The 20,884-nt window shown below is 50.8% G+C and overlaps 1 protein-coding gene across 12 annotated transcripts in view; it reads left to right on the top strand.

Moving 5' to 3' along the window:
- Positions 1-20,884, top strand: part of PPP2R5C (protein phosphatase 2 regulatory subunit B'gamma) — a 119,376-nt gene that overhangs the window by 93,609 nt on the left and 4,883 nt on the right. For 6 of the 12 annotated variants that reach the window (XM_027568708.2, XM_027568709.2, XM_027568711.2 and 3 more), the window contains 8 exons: positions 1,282-1,341; positions 3,097-3,205; positions 4,037-4,090; positions 8,935-9,105; positions 10,122-10,249; positions 11,936-12,037; positions 13,481-13,553; positions 17,379-17,495. In XM_027568708.2, the coding sequence (XP_027424509.1) occupies positions 1,282-1,341; positions 3,097-3,205; positions 4,037-4,090; positions 8,935-9,105; positions 10,122-10,249; positions 11,936-12,037; positions 13,481-13,553; positions 17,379-17,495 (814 nt within the window). Of the gene's footprint in view, positions 1-1,281; positions 1,342-3,096; positions 3,206-4,036; positions 4,091-8,934; positions 9,106-10,121; positions 10,250-11,935; positions 12,038-13,480; positions 13,554-17,378; positions 17,496-20,343; positions 20,382-20,610; positions 20,684-20,884 lie in introns of those variants that run through there. The other 6 variants (XM_027568710.2, XM_027568717.2, XM_027568712.2 and 3 more) reach the window with 4 other exon arrangements.

Genomic DNA, 20,884 nt, shown 5'->3' with positions numbered 1-20,884 from the left:
ACTCATTTCTGTGGCACTGTGGTTCTCTGCTCAGTGGCTGCAGCCGACCCATGTGAGGTGCTCGGGGCAGGGGGCCCCCCTGCATGTCTGCCTTGCTCATCTCCTGCCTGCGGCCCACTCCCTGCTCCATTTCACAGACCTTCGCTCTAGCCCTGCCTTCTCCCTCCCACTCCATGCCGTCCAAACATCTGTCAGACCCTCCTTCACGGCCTGGTTCAAGCACCAGACCATCCGAGAATTCCGCCCATTCGACAATGTAGCAATCTTAAGGCCCACCCTTCAGGAATATTTCACGTCCTGTGGGTATTTGACCTGTTCTTTACCTTGAGGTCCCATGTCCGTTTGTTGCAAACAAGGACAACAAAATTTAAGAGTCACATTTTTTTTTAATCATCACAAACTCTTATTTTTGGCTTAGAGCTGTCTCTAAACTGTTCCTTGTTGATGGAGAGGCAGAAACCTTTTTCAGACCCCACTCACGTCGGGCAGGCGCCCGTGCCTTGGCTGAGGCAGACTCCAGGCGAGAGAGGTGTGGGCGGGAGTGGGCTCCTGGCTTCTGAGGAAGTCCTCGGGGGGTGGGGAGACGTCGCCCTGCTTGGTGTCCCTGTTCTCTCTCAGCATCCCCAGCCTGTCAACACATGTGTTCCAAGCGTGGGACAGATGCCAGGCCCCGTCCTAGCACTGGGGACACAATGACAGAAAGTCCTCGCCCTGACCTCAGGCCGACCTCAGGTGTGGCCAGTTGCTGCAGGGGCCCCCAGGAGCCCACCAGGCGGGCACAGCGCAAGAGACTTCTCAGAGGGCACAAATCAGCTGCTCACATTGGGGTTCTGGGAGGTGGTGCTTGAATTCCACATGGGCGCCGTGGAAGCAGACAAGACGGCCCGAGCGGGCAGGAAAGGACTTCTGCCCTTGCACAGACCCGGCCAACTGTCGGAGGCTTTAAAACTGAGTTAAGGCGTCAAGTTAGGTTGACATGGAGCAAAAAATGAGGCCTGAGGGATGGGTCACGGGATGTATGTGTGGTAAGACGGCAAAGTACTCATTGTCACATCTGGGCGGTTGAAGTAGGGGGGCTCACAGTGCAGACCCTACAGCCATTCTCTGTGTTTGAAAACATCCAAGATAAAATGTTGGGGGGACATTTGAGCAGGCCTATGCGCTCTGCCCTCCAGGTCTTTGCATGCCACCACCCCGAAAGTGCATTTGTTTCCTTTTTCAGAGGATTTTAGTCTTTTCAGCTGTTACTTCAGCGTCTAAATGGCACGTTGCTTCTTCTAGGTTTATTTATGAAACAGAGCATCACAACGGCATAGCAGAATTACTGGAAATCCTGGGGAGGTGAGTCGTCTCTGTTCCTGGCAGCCAGTGGAATTGATTCCAGAATGATCCAGTTCACTGAGTCCAGCAGCCCTCCCCAGAGCGAGACGATGAAACCATTCCCAAAGGAACTGAGATCTCCCTTGATGGAAGGGGTTGGTGAGGTCTGGGGCTAGAAGCCACCGATGAGAAACCCTCCTGCGTGCCTGGCTCAGCGCGCAGATGCCGTTTCACACAGCTCATCGAAGACCGTTACCTTAAGAAGGTTTATGTGTGACACGTAGGAGAATGAATCATTTATTGTACACTGGGGGTATTGAGTAAATGCTAATATTTCAAATTGCTTTGATTTTATAAATTTTTCATATGTGTCCTTAAAAGTAATTAACATTTCAAAAATTTTACCATCTTAAGCCAAGTGGAGTTCTTGCCTGCTGTCATTTTTTTTTTTTTTAAATCAGTGACCTGTAGATTTTATATCAGACCTCCAACCCACTGTTTCCCAAATGGAGTTCCTCGGGGTTCCCCAGCCGAATAAGCTTAGAAGTGCTCTCCCCCAGCACCTTCCTTGGGGATTCAGCTGCATTGGCAGCTAAAGATTCCAAGGGACCCTGCAGGGAGGGAAGCTCTGTCCACCCCCAAAGCTTTGGGAACACAGGAAGCCTCTCTCTGGGAACACTGGTGTCATCTGGTCAATGAGAAAATCGTCCTTGCTGTTTTAGATATAATCTGAAAAAACCACTAGTCCTTGTGGAAAAGACTACTTTGACCTGTTTCAGCACAGTCAGTCGATTTCTCTCAGTAGAGTGTGGTGAGCAGTCGAGGGGCCCTTACTAGTTGACCTTCCTTAACTAGTCCTGACCGCTGTTTTCTTAGTAAGGTGTGGGAACTCCACTCACCTCCTATGTGTTGTGAAGTGTCTGCACAGCCCGGCATGTCACAGAGAGGACTCTGTGCTCCCCACTGCTGGGATCGATAATTTTATCCTTCCAGAAGAGGTGTTTGACCTTGAGGGTCTGCCCCGATGCGAATGAGCAGGTCATCCCTGATGCCCACTTCAGACGGGCGCCGCCTGCAGCACACACGTGCCCAGGACCCCTGCATGGTGCGGAACAGTCTGGAAATCACTGTAACTGCCCTGTAGCTCCAACACGTGTCTGTGCTTGCCAAAAATCAAACCCAAACAAATAGTGAATAAGGAAGCCCCCTCATCCAACTGAAAACCAGTGGAGAAACTACTTGATGTTAGACACAAAACTTCAGTTTGGAGGCAGGAGTAAGACCCCCTTTCCTTGTAGAAGGGAGCAGCCTCCTGGCTGATTGTCAGCCAGCTCCCATTCTGCATACTTGGACTCCCTCCCACTAGCATTAGAATAACGAACCCAGATTTCTCCAGAGAAGTGCAAATTCCTAAAAATGGGTGAAGGGCAAGGGAAGGTGCCAGGGGTGGGCAGACCCAGACAGGGGGTCCCACCTGAGCTGCCCGGCCCCTGCAGCCTGTCTAAAGAAGGAGGCTTTGCCCCCAGGGACTTGTGTTGTCCTGGGTATTGCCCTGCAAACCCAGAATTTTAGAATTATCTCATATGTAACAAAGATAAAAGTGACTATGCTTCTTGGAAGGTATTTAGTTTTTTAATTTCTGCTAATATCCTCTGGTGCAACATATATTTTGCTTACCAGTTTTTTTATGCTGAAAACGAGAAAAAACCAGCAAGATATTTTTTTTAACCTGGAAATTGTAAATATTCAAACTTTGAATAAATTCTGTTTTCACAGTATAATTAATGGATTTGCCTTACCACTAAAAGAAGAGCACAAGATTTTCTTACTGAAGGTGTTGCTACCTTTGCACAAAGTGAAATCTCTGAGTGTCTACCATCCACAGGTAAGGGGTGCCCAACAGTGACGCGTAGGTGGGGGTGCACACCGGCACGGGGTCCCTGCGTGAACGTTGCTGCGCCCGAGACACAGAAATCCAGCCTGTTACCTGGGAGTGCGCTCTTTGTTACGTCGCATTGCCAGTATTGGTTCTGGTGATGACTGAAAGGACACATGGGTCAAGAGATTCCCTTTTAAGAAAATCAGAAACATCTCAGGAATGGAGAATTTCAGAATTCATTCTAAGCACAGAGAAGGGAGTGGGTGACAGGCGTCAAGGGAACTTCTCAGAGGAAGTCACCCCCGTCCTGCAGGTCCTCCTATCAGGAGTGGTGGTGCGGGATCAATCCCAGGAAGTGTATTCTTTACATGATTCTAAGCACTTTGGCTTCCTGGGAAGTATTTTACTTCGAGGTTTTTTGTTTGTTTGTTTTTTCTTCCTCCTGCTGTTGCTTTACCTCCAGCCAGATTGTTACCCTGTTGATCGTTCTACAGAAGAGATTAATAGTTCAGTGTTTTAAGGTGGAACCAGATTTTAATTTGGTTTTTTCGAGCTGTTAGAGTCCTTGTTGATTACAGTCTCCAAAAAGAGCGTGAGAAAAATCCCCATCAAACCTGGGCTGACTTGTCGATGTTAGTCCGAAAGACTGTTTCCTGATTTTTTTTTTTTTGGCTCTCTGCCGCACCCTGTCCCTGAGAGTTACCCCCCCCCGCCCCGAGAGCCGGCAGGCCCGTGCAGGGGAGCCCCTGCCCGCCCCGGGGGGCCACACCAAGGGGGTGGGGGCAGCGTTGCTGTGTTGAAGCAAGACACTAATACGTCCCCTCCTGTACTTTGCAGCTGGCGTACTGTGTAGTCCAGTTTTTAGAAAAGGACAGCACCCTCACTGAGCCAGTAAGTATGCTCTGTGGCTGGGGCCTTGGTCCGGGTGCTGGCGCGCCCGTGATGTGGCGTGGGGGCATCCCCAAATGTCAGTGTCACCATGGCTCTGCTGGCCAGGTAGCTGCTCGGACCACTTTTTCCCCGGAAGTCACACTGCTAAACACGCTGATTTCCCTGCCGTGTTGTGTGTTTTCAGAGTGTGGTGACTTTGTTACGAGTTCCTTTACTGCGGTGAGGATGATTTCATGTGCTTAGATTGCCGTCTAATCTGAGCTGGACCTTAGTCCTCTGAACATGAGGCGCTGGCGTGGGCAAGGCCGCTGGATTGTGCGCCGTTGAGCACTTCCCCATCTTGGTTTAAGGATGCACAGCTGCCTTCGGTCCTACCAGTTGTAGTGAGTTCTCGAAATGCTTGGGCTGGAGAGGTTCTGTGAGCTGCGACGTTCCTTCCAGGTTCGGGGGTAGCTGCTCCGTGATCACTGCATCACCAGCGCCAGGTGGCTGCCCTTGAGCGTGTAGATTTCCAGATTTCTTGGCCGGTTATCTTGACCACAAATGAAGGACTGCCATAGCCTGGACTACCCAAGATGAGCCTGTCAGGGGCGGTTTAAGCGTTTGAACACACTTTTTTAAATAGCTTTATTGAGATATAATTCACATACCATACACTTCACCCATTTAAAATGTACAATTCAGTGGCTTTTTGGTATATTATGTCATTGATTTTTTTAATTGTGCTACAGTACATGCAGCATAGAATTTGCCGTTTTCACTGTACAAGCGAGTGGCATTAATTACATCCCAGTGCAGCTGGCTGCCACTGTCCCCAGAACTTTGTTGTCACCCCAGCAGAAGCTCTGCCCCCCAAAACACCGACTCCCGCTTCTCCTCCCCCCCCGACCGGTTCCCCATGACCTCTCACCTGCTTTCTGTCTCCACGAGTTGGCCTCGTCCGGGCGCCTCACGTGGGTGGGATCGTGGCAGTTGTCGTCAGGGCTCCGACACCCCGTGCCCATGTCAGAACTCCATCCCCGGTGTGGCTGGATAGAGCCCCTTGTGTTTTGTTCGTCCGCTCCTCTGTCGGTGGACGCTGGGGTCGCTGTGAACGTGGGTGTGCAGCGCTCTGCGCAAGTCCCCGCCCTCGGTCCCATTGATTGTTCAGCTTGGGGCGAAAATGCTGGGTCAGCCAGTGATCCTGTGTTTAGCTTTGGGGGGAGCTGCCCCACTGTTGTCCGCTCTCTCTGCAGCCTCGCCGACACTCGGTGTTGTCCCTTTTTTTTTTTTACCCCAGCCATCTCGTGAGTGTGCAGTGGCGTCTTTCGGTGGCTTTTTGGTTTGCATTTCCCTCACAGCTGAAGATGTTGGGCATCTCTTCAAACACCTGTTGGCCACCTGTCTGTGGACAAACGTCTTCAAATCCACTGCCCATTCTTTATCAAGTGGGTTGTTTTTTACTGTTCGGTAGCAAAGTAAGAAGTACTGAGTGCCAGTTGCAGTGTTTGAGTATTCTGTTCACAGTGACTGTTGGAGTAGAAAAGGCAAATGTCATCGTTGCGGCATCTTCTCTGTCCCCGTGGCCTCCTCCACAGCAGTCCCGTGAGGTCATGAGTGTTACAGTGGAAATACGTGGGAAATCCTCAGTGCTCTGTTTCTTGGCTACACCGGCTCCTGATCTCTGCCTTCTTCAGAGCTTCTGAGCCCCGCGCATAGTCACCCACCAACTCAGGGAAAGCCCTCCAGCACGTCCCCGGGGCCCCTGCACGCCTCTGCCTCAGCTCCGTCTGAGATTCTGGAAGCCCCCAGGGAAAGACGCCAAACTTACCAGACTTTAGTATCAAACCCCGAGTGTTGACTCCCGATCAGGGTAGGGTTATTTTTATCCCCCTTGACTAAACTGAAGACGTGTCTCTGGGGGGAAGGACACGTGAGGTGGCCCCAGGGATCAAGCCTCTTCTCCAGGGGTGCCACGTCCTCAGTCCCTCTGTGTTGAGGGGCGGCTCCCCACTAACGGCTGGTGACCGTTACCAAAGACATAGTATGGGAACAAATTCTGACACACACCTTGCCTTTTCTACCTCAAAAATAAGAAGGGAAAGAAAAACATGAAAGGAGAGAAAAAGCATGCACTCTTCTTTTATGACTTTTCTCTGTGTGTATTTCTCACACTCTCCAGGGGCTAAAGAATCCACGAATCGTTGCGCCGCGTTCACCACGGGCCAGGCCCCCGCCGTAGTGCCCCGGTCCCCAGCCAGGTCTGCCACAGCCCGAGTCCTTCCTAATCCTGCCCCAGCGCACCTCTGTTCTCTCCTTCCCCTGAGACGGACGTGAAAGCTGACAGTGGTTGGCGGGAGCGGGAGCCCTTGGCTGCGGTTGTATGACGGAAGGAGAGGGGCGGCCACTGGCTTCCGCTGGGTCCCTCCGTCGTAGATCGGAAGCTCGGAGTTGGCACAGAGAAGCTTCAGGCCCCCACACACCCAGGCCCCAGGATTGCCACCCAGATCCGCTTTGTTCCCTAATCTCCTGCAGCACAGACAACATACTAGTACTCTCTGGACCACAGGGAGCAGATTTTGTTTTCTGCACTTCAAAAACGTGCAGACCCTCACCTCGGTGAACTCCTTTCTTTGAAATTCCCGTAATATTTCAGCACTGAAAGCTTGTCGACAATAAGATGAATGGGGTAAAGGCTTGTGAAGGCGTGCGTCCACTCGGCAGCACTGAGAAGAACACGGCACCTGCGGGGGTCTCCGGGTCCTGGACCCAAGGCTCTCCTGAAGTCAGTGTGGCCGAGGTCAGGAATGTTTAAAGTACGATCCGTTCAAAAGACCTGCGTCACTCCTGTTCAAGGTCTGCAATTAATATTTTTACTTGTAAACTGTGTACAGTGCTCAGAAACTTTCTTGAACACGTAACGCTACTGTTGTACGAAGAATAGGAGCTCATCAGATTGCGGATGGGAAGTAAAATCAAGTTGTCACTTGCCTGTTTCTTTAGGATAATCGACTTTTACTACAGGGCCCGGTGGGAACCCTCTTTTTCCCTGGTGTGTCGGGGAGGGGCTCGCCTGTCCTCCCCAGCCCTGTCCAGAGAGCGGCAGCTCTCGTGTGGAGGAGAGCTCAGCGTGTGACCCGTGCCCAGCAGCACACAGCCACTTTTGCCTAGATTAGCTTTACCAGGCAGCCCCCTCTTTTGCAAAATGCTGCCGCACTCTGAGCCCATGGTATTGACCATAGCTCGCTCCAAATAGTGTGATACCTTGGTCCGGCGTGGGGCTCCGATTCCAGAAATAAAACCTCTTCCAGAGACATTGAATAGCTAAACCAGTTGTGTTTTATATCTCACATGCTAATGTATTTTTCCTAATAAAGTACCATTTGCCAAAATGGCAAGGAAGAGTGCGTTTGTGAAGTGATTGGCGTCTGCTGCATCCCCACACTGGGGAGTATAGTAGGTGCTCACTAAATGTCTGTTCAGTGGTTTTGATCGAAAAGTAGGACAAAAATCATTAAATGCTAGATTTTTTAGGGAAATCCTTTTAAAGAGATAATCATGTTGTAAAGTTTTACGTCAGACTCCAAAACTAGGAGCACTGTCTTTTTTATAAATGTTGGAGTTTTATAAAGCGTAATATCATGAAAGATCATCCCGGAGCCTGAAGGCCGAAAGCATTGAGCAGAGTTGTTTGTTCGGAACGGATGTTGTTCAAAAACCTGCGGTGTTTTTAACCACAGTCGGGATGTCACCTGGCCTGCCGGGCGGTCGGGCGCTGTCTGCAGGGCTGTGGAGGCCCCCCGCCAGCCCAGAAAAGCTGGCGCTTGCCGTGATGGCTAGGGGCTGGGACAGTGGTTCCTGAAATGGCCGCGATGGGCCTCGGCCGTGCGTGTGCAGGCGTGCACGTGGGCTTGCATGCAGATGTTGTGGGCCCTTGTACTCTTTTAGAATGAAGTCAGCTAAACTCTAGAAATGTTACTAACCCTCACCGAGCTGAATCTGATACTCTGGGAACGATCTTTCCTGGTGTGGTTGTGGTAGGAAATTTGGAAACTATAGGGGTGAGATAAAGAAAGGTTGCCCCGCAGAAGCTCTTTCTACCTGTCTGACTTGGGCAAGGAAGGTAGCGTCCAGTCGCCAGGAAGGAGGAAGGCGCTGCCGACCGGCCGAACATGCCTCGCGGGCGCGGGTGGCACAGATGCTCTGTGGCGGGGTCCCACGGGCCAGCACCCCTCAGAGGCAAGGTCCTCCCAGCCTCCGAGGCAGTTACCAGCCCAGGGTCACAGGTCATGTGCACAGAAGGCAGCAGGGCCCGACCCCAGGTCCCTCTGCAGCCCCGCTCGGCGTGAGCCAACAACATCAGCTTATTTCATGTCTCCCTCTTCTGATTTATTTTAGCACAATCGAAAACACCACGTGTACGCACACAGTATGCACTTTTGTGTAGAAATATGTATGAACAACCGTTAGTTTGAGATAGAAACAGATTGTGCATATGTGCGACTTGCAGCCTCAGAGCAGACCGCTCCTGCACAGAAACGAATATACGAATTCATACGCCCCATGTTTCTCCATTATTCTTTTTCTCTCTCAACCCTCCTAACTGCTTATTTTTTATCTTCTTTTTTTTCTAAAGGGACTGACTGCAGTGGTGGTTAATCAGAGGGAGTGGGTCACGTTAAAGTGGTGATTCTTAAGTATATAAAATTAGATCCGTTTCTCTGATTCTAAAAAGCCCACATGCTGATTTACGGCGTGTCTCTTCTTTCTACAAGGAAGGAAGCACCCTGATTCTGTTGCTTTGCTTGGGGGACACGTCAATGAAACACAGACGGGCGTCATGCTGTGTATTTTTTCTCTGGCAGGTGGTGATGGCGCTTCTCAAATACTGGCCAAAGACTCACAGTCCAAAAGAAGTCATGTTCTTAAATGAATTAGAAGAGATCTTAGACGTGATTGAACCGTCGGAATTTGTGAAGATCATGGAGCCGCTCTTCCGGCAGCTGGCCAAATGTGTGTCCAGCCCACACTTCCAGGTACGGAGGGCAGAGAGAGAATGACCTCGTTTGGAGTCCCCGTCGGAGGTGACCAGCTTCAGTGCGTCGCTGTCACACTGTGCTTGTCGTGTGGTTTGAAAGGAGATGGCCAGTTTAGTCGTACTTCAAAATAATATGCTAAGACGCTAATTCTGTGAAACAGTTGAGCATCTCGAGCGCATCACTGAACACCTGTTTCTCACTAAGAGTAATTAGAACTGGCTCCCCTGTAAAGCCTTCTTTGTATTTTTGTTCGGTGTGCCCCAAATGCATAAAACCTCGCTTTCCGCAACTGAGTGACGGACACTTGTAGACAAACTGTTCAGCCCTGAAACTCCCCATCCACAAGCACTTGTTCCTGATACATACACATTCCAACTTTTATCCCCCCCACCCAAATCCTGTGTGAGGGGGGCCTCAGTCACATGCCACGCTCCTCTCCTGGGCTTCTCATTCAGCCTCGTTCAGGGGTCGTCCCCAGGACCTTGGTTCAGCCCGTCTGCCTCCCTTGGACGTGCTGGCGTGTACCGTGAGCTCACCCCGAGCAAGGTGACCCCTCTCTTGGCCCCCTTCCGTGCTGCTGTCTGCCACGTGGACTTTCACTTCTGGGGAATTAATTCTCCTATCATTTGTCTCCCCCGCTAAAACATAAGCTCCACGAAGGCAGGAGTTCTGCCTCACCTCGTCCACTCTTGACACCTCGGCACCTCCTGGACCCGCGACGGAGGGGGTGGGCGGAAAGAGCATGTTTGGCCTGTGTCCTCTGCATGGAGCCCAGGGCGCACCTAAATATTTCTTGAATGAGTGGAGAAATGAGGAGTGTGTTCATGATGGGCAAGAAAGCATCTGCCCTTTTGTCGAGGGCTCTTCGGGATGACGGTTTCGAGTGTGCTGGATCTATGGAGATGATTGGCTGACCCAGTATAATTCATCACCTCCACAGGCAGTCGTGGAGAGGGTCCTGCTGAGTGAGTATTTGTCATCACGGTCACAAGATTGTGCCCTCTCTCTTCCAGGTGGCGGAGCGAGCACTGTATTACTGGAACAATGAGTACATCATGAGCCTGATCAGCGACAATGCAGCAAAGATCCTACCCATCATGTTTCCTTCCTTGTACCGCAACTCCAAGACCCACTGGAACAAGTAAGAAAGGGGGCTCCTGGGTGGCTCAGTCGGTTAAGTGTCTGCCTTCGGCTCAGGTCATGATCCCAGGGTTCTGGGATCGAGCCCCGCACCAGGCTCCCTGCTCGGCGGGAAGCCTGTTTCTCCCTCTCCCTCTGCTGCTCCCCCTGCTTGTGCTCTCTCTGTCAAATAAAATTTTTAAAAAATTTAAAAAAAAAAAAAAGAAAGACCTGGCTGTCCACTGGGGCATTTGAAATTTCCTGTATCTCAGTGAAACTTAATTAGGATTGAAATCCAAGTCCAGAATATCAGTTTAAAAAGGAAATGTTGATTTCTTCGTGGGCTTACAATTAGGAGGAAGTGTGGGTTGTATCTGTGGCCTTTTATTTGCCTCCTCACCCCCATTTCAAGCCAACGCGGAGGTACGTTGGTTGGCGCCCACTCTGCCTGGCCGCAGCAGCAGCAGTGCCTTCCAGGCCTCATCCCAGATCCCCTCCAGAGGGGCTGAAGGTCGCTGCAGAGCTCGCGGAGCTCAGTCCCTGCAGGAGCATGGTGGCCACCCCGTTCTCGGGGGCCCTGCACCCTCAACCAAGAAAATGAACATTAACATACAGAAGCACTCTGCAGTGACCTTCACCTTGTTGAGAAGGTGAATGCAGGTGCAGTCAAGGTACAGAAAGTCCCTGGCCCCTGACAGGCATCTGGCGAGTGTTCGCCATCAGCACGCGGCTGTGGGGGTCACCGGGGCGCTCCTGGCACCGCCCAGCAGACCTCATCAGTGTATCGACTGTCAGCAGCCTTTTCTTGGGCACATTCATTTTTTATTATGCGCAGCAGGTGGTAACAAAGGCCTCAGAGCTCAGCCACCGTCCCGTGTGTCATATAGTACGGGGCAAGAACAGGCGTGACTGCTCCCTGTTGCAGAGAGAAGTGTTACTCCAAGTGTTTCCAAATACGAGTTGGGTTCTGTCATGAAGTGAGTTAAGAAGTCGCTGTGAATCTACGTCAGCAAAAACAGCAGTAGTCCTGGCAGCCATGAGAGCAGTTTTGGGGTGAGAGTGGAGTTTTTCTACGGCTGCTGGCAAGGCCGTGGGCTGCCCGGGCTCTGCGGTGCGGTCCTGCCGCCTGTCTCACCGGGGGTCCCGTGTGGCTGTCGCCTGATGGCAGGTGGGACTGGCGTCCTCTTCAGGCTCCGCTGGGCCCTGGAGCAGCTGTGCCTCCCCCCTCATGGATGTCAGAGCCAGGAAGCGGGGTTTCATTAAGTCATTCCGTGGTGATTTTATTTTCTGCCTTCCAAGGCTCTGTTTTGGCATTATTAAAAACTTTCCCGCCCTTAATTAAAAAGATGAAAAGGAAACTGACGTTTATAGGAAGTAAAATGTTTCCATTATTGTCCCCTACACATTGCTGTTTGTCTGAATTCTATTTTTTCAAGTGTCAACCTTTTTTATTCCATTTCCACGGAAGGTGGCTTTTGGCTGCTGTCAGCCAGGACAGAAAGCGAGGGCCAGTCAGGTGCGCCTCGCAGGCTGCGTGGACGCGGATGCATCCAGAGTACCAGGCTTTGGTTGGAAAGCCCAGGGGTGTGAGACGTAGGGCCGCCACAGTAGCTGGAGGGCTAGGGGGCAGGGGCTGTGGCTGAGGAGGGCAGGGGGGTGGACAGAAAGATGGAGGGTTCAGAACCTGAACACCAAGGTCTACTTACAGGACAATACACGGCTTGATCTACAACGCGCTGAAGCTCTTCATGGAGATGAACCAGAAACTGTTTGACGACTGCACCCAGCAGTTTAAAGCAGAGAAACTGAAGTAAGTTGCTCCTCTCAAAAGCTACTCTTCCAAGGATTTTGTCATCCTCAGTCCTGAATAAACCTCTTGCATGGGTGTGTCCTAAAACATTCTTCACTTTAAAGCAAAATCAGTTCTGTCATACTCGAAAAACAAATGAAAATGTTTGTGACATTAACTTGTTTTCAGAGAACATCGCTGTTCTCTCCATTAAGCTACTAGTTTAATCACTTCTGCAGAACGGTGTGCAGTCAAGAATTTAACTTCCCCGAGGAACACCGAGAGTTTGAAGGTACAGGAACTTCTCAGGTTTATAAGGCAGGAATTTGAATTCTGTCCCATGAGGTTTACGTGAAGGGGCAAGCATCTTCACCTCAACATAGTTTTAGCCCATTTAACGCGGGCCTTCCCAGGAGCCTAGCCAGTGTCCTTCACAAAATCAGGGCCCTGCTCTCACACTCAAGGAAGGTGTCACAGTCAAGTCTGGGCTCTGGGCAGATTTTCTTGTTTGCTTGTCACTTGAAGCTGGCTAAGAGAGATAAACTTTGAACGAGTGTAATTCGAATTATGGGACATACATAACCGGCTGTCCTGTGCACACTTTAAACAGCACGTATGCATTGACCCGTACGTCAGGCCCTGTTGTAGGTTCTGACCGCACAGCAGTGAATATAACAAAAATCCCTGCCCTCGCGGGTGATGTGGAAAGGAAAGACAGACATACATGTGAGGGAGACACACCGTGTTCGAGGTGTGGGCTGCAAGGCAGGGAAGGGGCCCAGGGTCACATGCGTGTGGAGCCTCCTGGGCTCCCGATCTCAGGCCCGGGCTCCCTCAGAGCTGAGCACCAGGTTCACCTGTGCCTTCCGCCTTTCACATGGTGAATAGCTTAGCTTTCTGAAAAGGATCTTAAAGATCATGCGGCACATTCTCCGGATTTAAAAAAAAAAAAAGTTGGGTCCCGGTGAAGGGATTTACAGAAGGTCGCCTGACTCACTAGCAGTGGGATCTGATGAGAACCAGGTCTGAAGACTTCCTTTTTAAAGCCGTCCTTGTTGGGATGTCAGCCCTTAATCTCAGTTCCCATATGCCATGGAATGGTCTCACTTTTCACGGCTCCATAAGCTTGTCTTCAGAGTTACCCAGGTTCTCCGAAGAAGCAGCTAAAGCAGGAAGGATGCAGACCTGAGATAACTCGTATAAGTGCTCCTAGGAACCTGCAGTCTTCGGCATGTTCTTATTGTAGCGTATTTGTTAAATCTTTTCCTTTAAGTCTGGCTTGTTTTTCTTATTTCGTTTTCCGTGTCACATCCTGTTGTGCTCGCCACTGTGAAGCTTGCGGAGTAAGACCAGAAGTGACAGGGGAGAGTAGGTGACTGTTGCTGGCCATGTCAGTTTTGCCTCTCTCCTTCCCTTGTGTGTGATCCATGTCTCTAATACCTATGACATTTTACTATTTTTCAGAGAGAAGCTAAAAATGAAAGAACGAGAAGAAGCGTGGGTTAAAATAGAAAATCTAGCCAAAGCAAACCCCCAGGTACTAAAAAGAGTAACATGAAAACGTCTAGGGTGTTACTTGAATGTTTTTATGAGCTAGAAATGTGGCTTCCTCACGGGATGGGCGGGGGGCGGTCTCACTACCTTGTATATGGAAATGTCTGCAATAAAAGTACTTCTCGACTTTTGTACAACTGATTTTTGCCCCGCAAAGTTTTTACCACAGAATTGACCTTTTTTCCCCCTCCGCTTTTTCAATAAGATCTAAATCTTATCAATAGACTGTGGTAAAAAGAAAACCAGGGTACAGCCTCTATTTGGGGGCCAAGATTGCAGTTTGCTTTCTCCCCGCAAATGTCACAGACGCTGTCGCTCAAACGATACGTTCCTTTCTTTTTAATTATCAAAATCATTCGAAAAGAAAAGCAGTGAGATTTGAAATAGATGAAGTACGAAGTTGGGTATCCTTTTTCCTAAAACCAGGGTCCTGTAGGCTGAGCCTTCAATTGTTAAAAAATTGCCCGACTTCTGTCATGTTGGCCACTGAGCCTTTCTCCCGTCCTCGCTAGAAGGCTCCAGTGTGCTCGGGCATGCAGGCGCACGTGCCGTGTCTCCCACAGCCACCTGCAGGTGAAGCGGCATCCTGCATAGCGCCCACCATGGGGCTGGCTCCCGGGGCAACCGGCATCCAAGGGTTCTGAGCTGGGTGGTCTTTGGTGTTCTGTCCGCTGGTCCAGATGGACCGGAGCGCTGTCCGGGCAGGTGCTCCTCCTGGTTCGGGGCCTGAGAATCCCTGGGGTGTGTCTTCGCCACAGGCATTGTCCCCAGGCTGTCCTCAGCCTCCCAGAAAAGACAAGACAGTACTTTATGAGAACCACAGAGCTACCCTTAAAATCCTAAAGGGTTCGTTCAGATGAACTGGATTACAAGCAGTCTGTTTTCTTGGGTGAGAGGCGTGCATAAATCGTTCACTAAGTATATTATGCTGGTTTTTCAGTCTGACATTTCCTAAAAAGTGACACATGAACACAAGATTTAGACGCATGTGTTTGATCTGTGTAATGTATTGATTGCATTCCCCTGGATAAAACCACATTCAGGAAACTTAAACCTTCGGAAAATGGAATGACTCTCCTAAGTGAGGTCTCGGTCCCCACGTGGAACAACCCGGCAGCGTCCCCCTTACAGCGTCTGTTCTGTGCTCTTCACAGAAACGCCGTTGTAAGGTGACCGTGACCCCGTGAGTGCTCTGTGCAGGTAGACAACTCCCAGGACCTGCTGTAAGGAACAGAATGTGAGGTGAAAATACTGACATTTGTTTTTAAGACACAGGAACAGCAGAAATCTGGGGCAGGTGGGGGCAGAGGGGCCCTGCCTGACGGCCGCGGGAGAGGCTGGCGGAGACCCTGCCCCACGTGCACGCAAAATCACGGGAAATACACACAACTCAGAGAGCCTGCTTGTATCTGTTTTGCCAAGAATATAGAAACCGTCTCATGAAAACCCGCACAAAGCTTTCCTGTTACAGACGGGAAAGAGCTGGTTGGTTGTGTAACAAGCGTGGCCTGGTTTCACTGCTGTGCGGTAACAGGTGTCCCTTCTGAGATAGACACTGTTCTCATTTCCCTTTTTCTGAGCTTCTCCTGAGTTTTCCTACACAACGTTTTTACTCCTCTGGGCTGCTCTCTGTGGTGTCCCAGGCGGGCGACAGCAAACACGCCCGGGCTCTGCCTGCACTCACTGGGCGCTGGGCTGACCGCCTCCCTGTTGAACCGTGTGTGAGTCAACCCCCGTGAGTCCTGTCTGCATGCGCGGTCCCCGGTGCAGTGTCTCCCAAAGGAAAATACTTCATGGGCTAATAATGTCTCAGAGCTGAAAAGCAAGGACTCGGGACTTGGTTTTCACCTGAGAGAGAGGGAATCTTTTCTAAATTCCAGTCACTGCTTGCCATTTATAACAACGACACCAGAAAGTAAATAATTGTGTGGACAGTACAGCCTGTTTCTTGTCTCCATCATGAAAACAGTGGGGTCTTTCGAGCGTGGCTCTCCGTCTCAGATCTGCCCCCTGACCTGTATCTGGAAGTCTCCCCGAGGCCCCTGCTCAGCCTTGGGCGTGTGCCATCTGTTGCGCTGGGCTTGGGGAGTCGGCGGCGCCTCCAGAATTTTCAGTAGTGTTTGTCGTAACGGTTGTGGCGGCTCCATTGGCATTTTTTAAGGTCACGCAGGGTTTAATTTGTTTAAGTCATGGAATATTGAGGATTTCTAACATAAATGTGTTTTCCTAGTCCACCAAAGAGGCCAGGGAGCATTTCGCTGCTTACTTCTCCCTGACTTGGGTCGGAATTGTGGGACATGAAGACAGGCCCTTCTGTGAACCTTGGGCTCGGGGGAGGCCCGGGACACAGGGCCCAGCTGGCCGCTTTCCTTTGAGAGGTGGGCTCCTCTGGGTGACATGTGTGTGCCTTTACCCTGCTGTGGACTCCAGCCTCGGCAGAGGGTTTTATCCCTAGCAAGAATCCGCTCCCGCCGCTGCCTGTGGTGCGGCTCACACCCCACCGGACCGTTTTGTAGCATTCTTGTTCACTCTTCCCTTTGGCCTGAGTCCCGGGGACAGCTGTGAGCCTCACGCTGCTCTTGGCATGGGCCTGATGAGTCGTGCGGTCACTTGAGCGTCTGTGAGCCCCTGGGGGCGCGGGGCAGAGCAGGCAGCCGCTCCACTTGGCGGATGGGCACCAGCTGGGTGTCCCGAATCATGGAACTTCCCCGAGATACAAAGATGAGAACAGGACACAGCTCCAAGGAGCTTAGGGATCCATGAGCGGAGCTAGACGGAGGCAAAGAGAATTCATTTCAGACGGTGAGATTATAGCACACCCGGGACGCAGAAAGCCACGCTGTGCGATGGCCGCCGTCGAGGTGTCCCCCGCACGAGACTTGGAGGGGAAGTCTGAGCTCCCCAGTCTGAATCTGGGGAAGGTCCTCGAGGAAGGAGACGGAGTTGTTGAGCACAGGTGGACTGTTAGCCATGGAGGAGGGGCTGGGTGGGGTCCGTACCTGGGACGCAGCTGGAGAGAGGACGAGTGTGGGTTTTCAACCCCAAGAACGGGTGCAGGTGTCAGTGTCCTGAAGGGCCAAGTGGCCCAGTCAGGCCTGCATCCCAGAAAGTTCCTTCTGGCAGCTATACATTTGGTGTCCTGGAAGGGGCTCTCGGGGTGTGTGGCGGTGGTGGCGTTGGTCAGAGTGGTGGGCAGAGGGCCCTGAGGCACCTGGGCGCCCAGTGGCGTGGGAAGGAAGGAGCCGGCCGGGCCGAGGCTCCACGGCCACGGGCTTGTAGCTGGCAACCGAGCTGTTGGACCGAACCAGGTCGCAGCGTTTGGCTAGAGGGCCGAGATGCCAAGGGTGTGGACGAAGGGGTGGGATTGATAACAGGGTTTCAGCGAGTTAGAGCGAGGGGTGAAGGAGTGAGGTCGGCAGCTGTGCGCAGCCTGGGAGGCGAGGGGAGGCTGTGAGTGTGAAGCACTCCAGGTGAGCACGTGGACTCAGGTGCCAAGGCTGCCAGGCGGGGTGCCGCCGCACCGTCCCTCGGGCCCCAGGGACCAGGGAGGCCTTGGAGGGGATGCTGGAGCCTGCGTCACGCTCCCACCTGGTGCCACTGGGCCTCGAAGGGCCTAGAAGAGTAGAAGTGTTCTGGTTTCTGAGGCGCTGCAGGTATAGGCTGGTTTAATTGCCACCCAACGGGCTTCATTCAGGAGAGGGCCCTGGGGAGGGCGCCAGTGGGAAAACATGCCCCTGGCCAGGTTGAGAGACCCTTGCAGCTCAGAACTGAGCACCAACAGAGAGTGATTCCGCACTTTGCATTGCAGTACGCAGTGCATAGTCAGGTGAGCGCCGTGGTCATTCCAGTTGCAGTGGAGACGGATGGGCCTCTACTTGAAGATGTGCAGACGCTGAGAAAGGCCCGGAACGAAGAGGCTCGCCAGGTAAAAGTGCACAGAGCTAAGCCGGGACGCGCCCGTGGTAGATTTGCATAAGAAACGCGTAGAATTTTAGGAGGTGATGTGATCTACATCAGTGCCTTCTGTGCAAGCTCAAGCTAAAAGCTAAGTTTGGGTGAGCTCACGGGAGGTACTTTGTCCACGCATCTCAGTGAGTAAACTACTAGAAATCATTTTAAATCTGAGATTTAAGTATTTTCTTCATTTATATTAACAGTAACAATCTCAGCTCCTGACCGTCCCTTGAATGTTATTAACCTGACCAAAAAAACCAAACACTTCGAAGAGTGGAAAGTGGCGTCTCCCACTCGTGCTCTGGCACAGAGAGTCCCCTGCCCACCGCCCACAGCAGTCCCCGGGCCCCGGTCGTCCCCCCTGACAGCAGAACCACACTGGCTTGCAGGAAGGGTCAGGAGCTGGGGACCCCCGAAGGCTGGGGCCTTTGTCGGGTTAATACCTGTGCTCAGGTGGTTTGTCCCCACGGTGGTGGAGATACATTTTCAGATCCCCGCTGATCCAGAGACAGACTCTCATTACTAAATTGGGAATATATACAATTTAGGCTTTAAAGAGGGAGATGTCCTGCCTGTGCGCTGAGGAGCCTTTCACAGGCTGTGTTTCTGCGAGCGTGCCTGCCACTCTTCAGTCCATGCAAACTGGTGCAGGCTTGACCGGATTGCGGGGGGGGGGGTGGGGGGGCGGCCAGGGGCCTTTCTGACTTGACACCTTAAGCCCCTGCGGCCTGCTTGAGAGCTAACAACACCCAGCGCCGAGATGCTGAAGTGCGAAAGGTCAGTGGCTAGACTCTGCTGTGTGCTGGATGCAGGTGGTTTACCAATGCTCTTGTCATTTGGAACTCGCTTAAGCAGAGGTTTTAATTCAAGTAAATTTCACTCCCCACCTGATCAGACGGGCTCGGGGCCTCCACCACCCAGACTGCACTGGCCCCACTGCGGCCCCAAGCCCCACAGGGCTGCTGAGCACTCAGTGTGGCCATCCTCACTGAGCTGTGCTGTGCTAACCGTCTGCAGCACGGGAATCCCTGGGCTCGACGGGAAGAAGCGAATGCAAAACTATCTCATTCGTAACTTTTTACTATCGATTGTATGCTGAAATGTTAGCATTTTGGATATATTGGGTTAAATTTAAAAACGCTATTAAAATTAATTTCACCTATTGCTTTTTACTCTTTTAATGTGGCTACCAGGGCATTTGGAGTCCCATGCTTGGAACATGTTATTTTTCGATTGGACAGCACTGGTCCAGACTCCTTTTTCACAGAGCTGCCCGAAGAGGGCAGCTGCGCTGACCACGTGCGTGCCCCTTCTTGCCCGGCCAGCTCCCAGCCTTAGCGTAAGATCAAAACTTGAAAATACCAAAAATACAGTGAAGAGACTGTGTGACTGTGTCATGCTCCTAGTGAATGTCAGTAACTTATTTTTACTTAGTTCACTTGAATTCCATAATTGTTAGCAGTGAACAGATTTAATAAAAAACCCAAAAATCCTTCTATTTTTCCCTGTCCTGCCCGGGGGGCAGGGGCAAGTGGCTTTAATTTCCCTACTTCATTTTTTTTTTTAACTGGGACAGGAATTTGAGGTCATTTTTTAAGTTGCCATTTTGTGATTTTTACGGCTTCAAGCGCACTAAAGCCGTGAGAGCTCGCCCAGGCCGTACAGACACAGAGGATATCAAATCAGCACCCCTCGTACCAGAAGGCCTGCCCGGGAACCTGGGACCACATCAGCTTTTAAGTCACGTAGACCCTTCAGCGATGGATAGGAAACTGATGGTTTACAAGCCAGTTCATACGCATTAAATATTTGGGGTTTGGAGTTTTGGGGGGGGTTTGGCCCATTCTTGGGTCCAGTGCAGGTCATAATGAACACTAGGAAAAGAGTAACCCAAGTCCAAAATGGAATGAACACACAAATTATTGTCCTGTTTATGATTTAGGGTGACTCTACGAGGACTCAGATATTTGATCAAGAAGGCAAACCAAAATAGCATTCTCATCTTGAGCGGAAAACTGCCTCTGAAAGTCGGCCCGAGGATTTAGGTGATAGCCGGTCCCTAGAAAACGCCCCCCTGGTTTATCTATCCGCTGCCCTTAGCGCAGGACGTATGTCCTTCGCTATAACGTGAAGCGGTCAGTCTCTACTCATCCACTCACTTGGTTCTGAGTAACGGGAGGCAGACAGGGCATTTCCTGCAGAACTCCTGTAGCCCGTTTGTTTGCATGACTCTCGCAAAAGGGGTAACTAACTTTTCTGCATAATTATGCCCCCACTCTTACCTCTTAGATCTCTATGATCACGCAGACCTGGCGTTAAAATACCAATTCTTCCCAAGTTAATGCAATCTCAGAATCCCAGCACACTTTTTTTTTTTAATGACATACGGATTCTAAAATTCATAGGGCAGCACAAAGGACCCAGAATAGCCAAACAACTTCGAAAAAGAATAAAACTAGACTAATACTACCCAATTTTAGGACTTGTTATAGATTTCTATGGATCAATTGTACACCCCCCCCATTTCAACCCAACTAGGTGAAGATATTTATAGTGCAGTCTTTTCAGTATAATATTTGATATAAGACTCTCCTGAATTTGAAAAATGTTCGGGTCCTGTATTCCTGAAATTTTCAAAAACACTTGTTAAAGCAAAGAGAAGAATACCTAGATGCAGGAGAGCTTTATGTGCACAATTTGGAGACCAAATTGCATAAGTTACAGCTAAAAATTAAAAGTCTGAAAGTTTTCGGTTTCCTTTTAATTTTATCTTTGCCTAATTTTATTTTTCTGAAATAATTCCACACATTTCTTTAAAGTGACTCGAATGTTGGCCAGGACGGGAGGCACGTGAGAGGTAAATGGCGACGGTGTGCACTGGAGGAGGGAAGTGGGATGCAGTTGGTTGGAATTCTGTGGAGAAATTATGTATTGACCTGTCAGAACCATAATTTGCCTTTTTTTTGAGGGGGGGGGAGAAACGTGTCTAACCCTACGTAGACCTTCTAAAGAAAAGTAGTAAATTTCATGTGAATGACATTTATACCAGAGACGTTTAAAATGTTTACGATTCTCATTTTTAACAGTCGGTCGGGAGAAAAGCAGTGTCAACCATGCAGATAAGGAAGGTGTAGAGAGACGGAGAGGTGTGAAGTGAAGGTACTCCTTACTCCATACGTAGAGTGTGTTTAAGGCTCGTATGCTTAGGACAAGACTTGACAAATTAATGCCGTGTACATGAAGTATTTCCCCTTTCCTCCCTGCCATTCCAGCTGGTGATGGTAAAGACAAATCTGGTCCCTCTAGACATTCTGGTTAGCTGTGTCCTCAGCTGCTTAGTGAAAACGCGCAGTTATGTTT

Source organism: Zalophus californianus, chromosome 6 (genome assembly GCF_009762305.2).
Source record: "Zalophus californianus isolate mZalCal1 chromosome 6, mZalCal1.pri.v2, whole genome shotgun sequence".
Taxonomy (NCBI): Eukaryota; Metazoa; Chordata; class Mammalia; order Carnivora; family Otariidae; genus Zalophus; species Zalophus californianus.
This window is presented reverse-complemented; position numbering and strand designations above follow the sequence as displayed.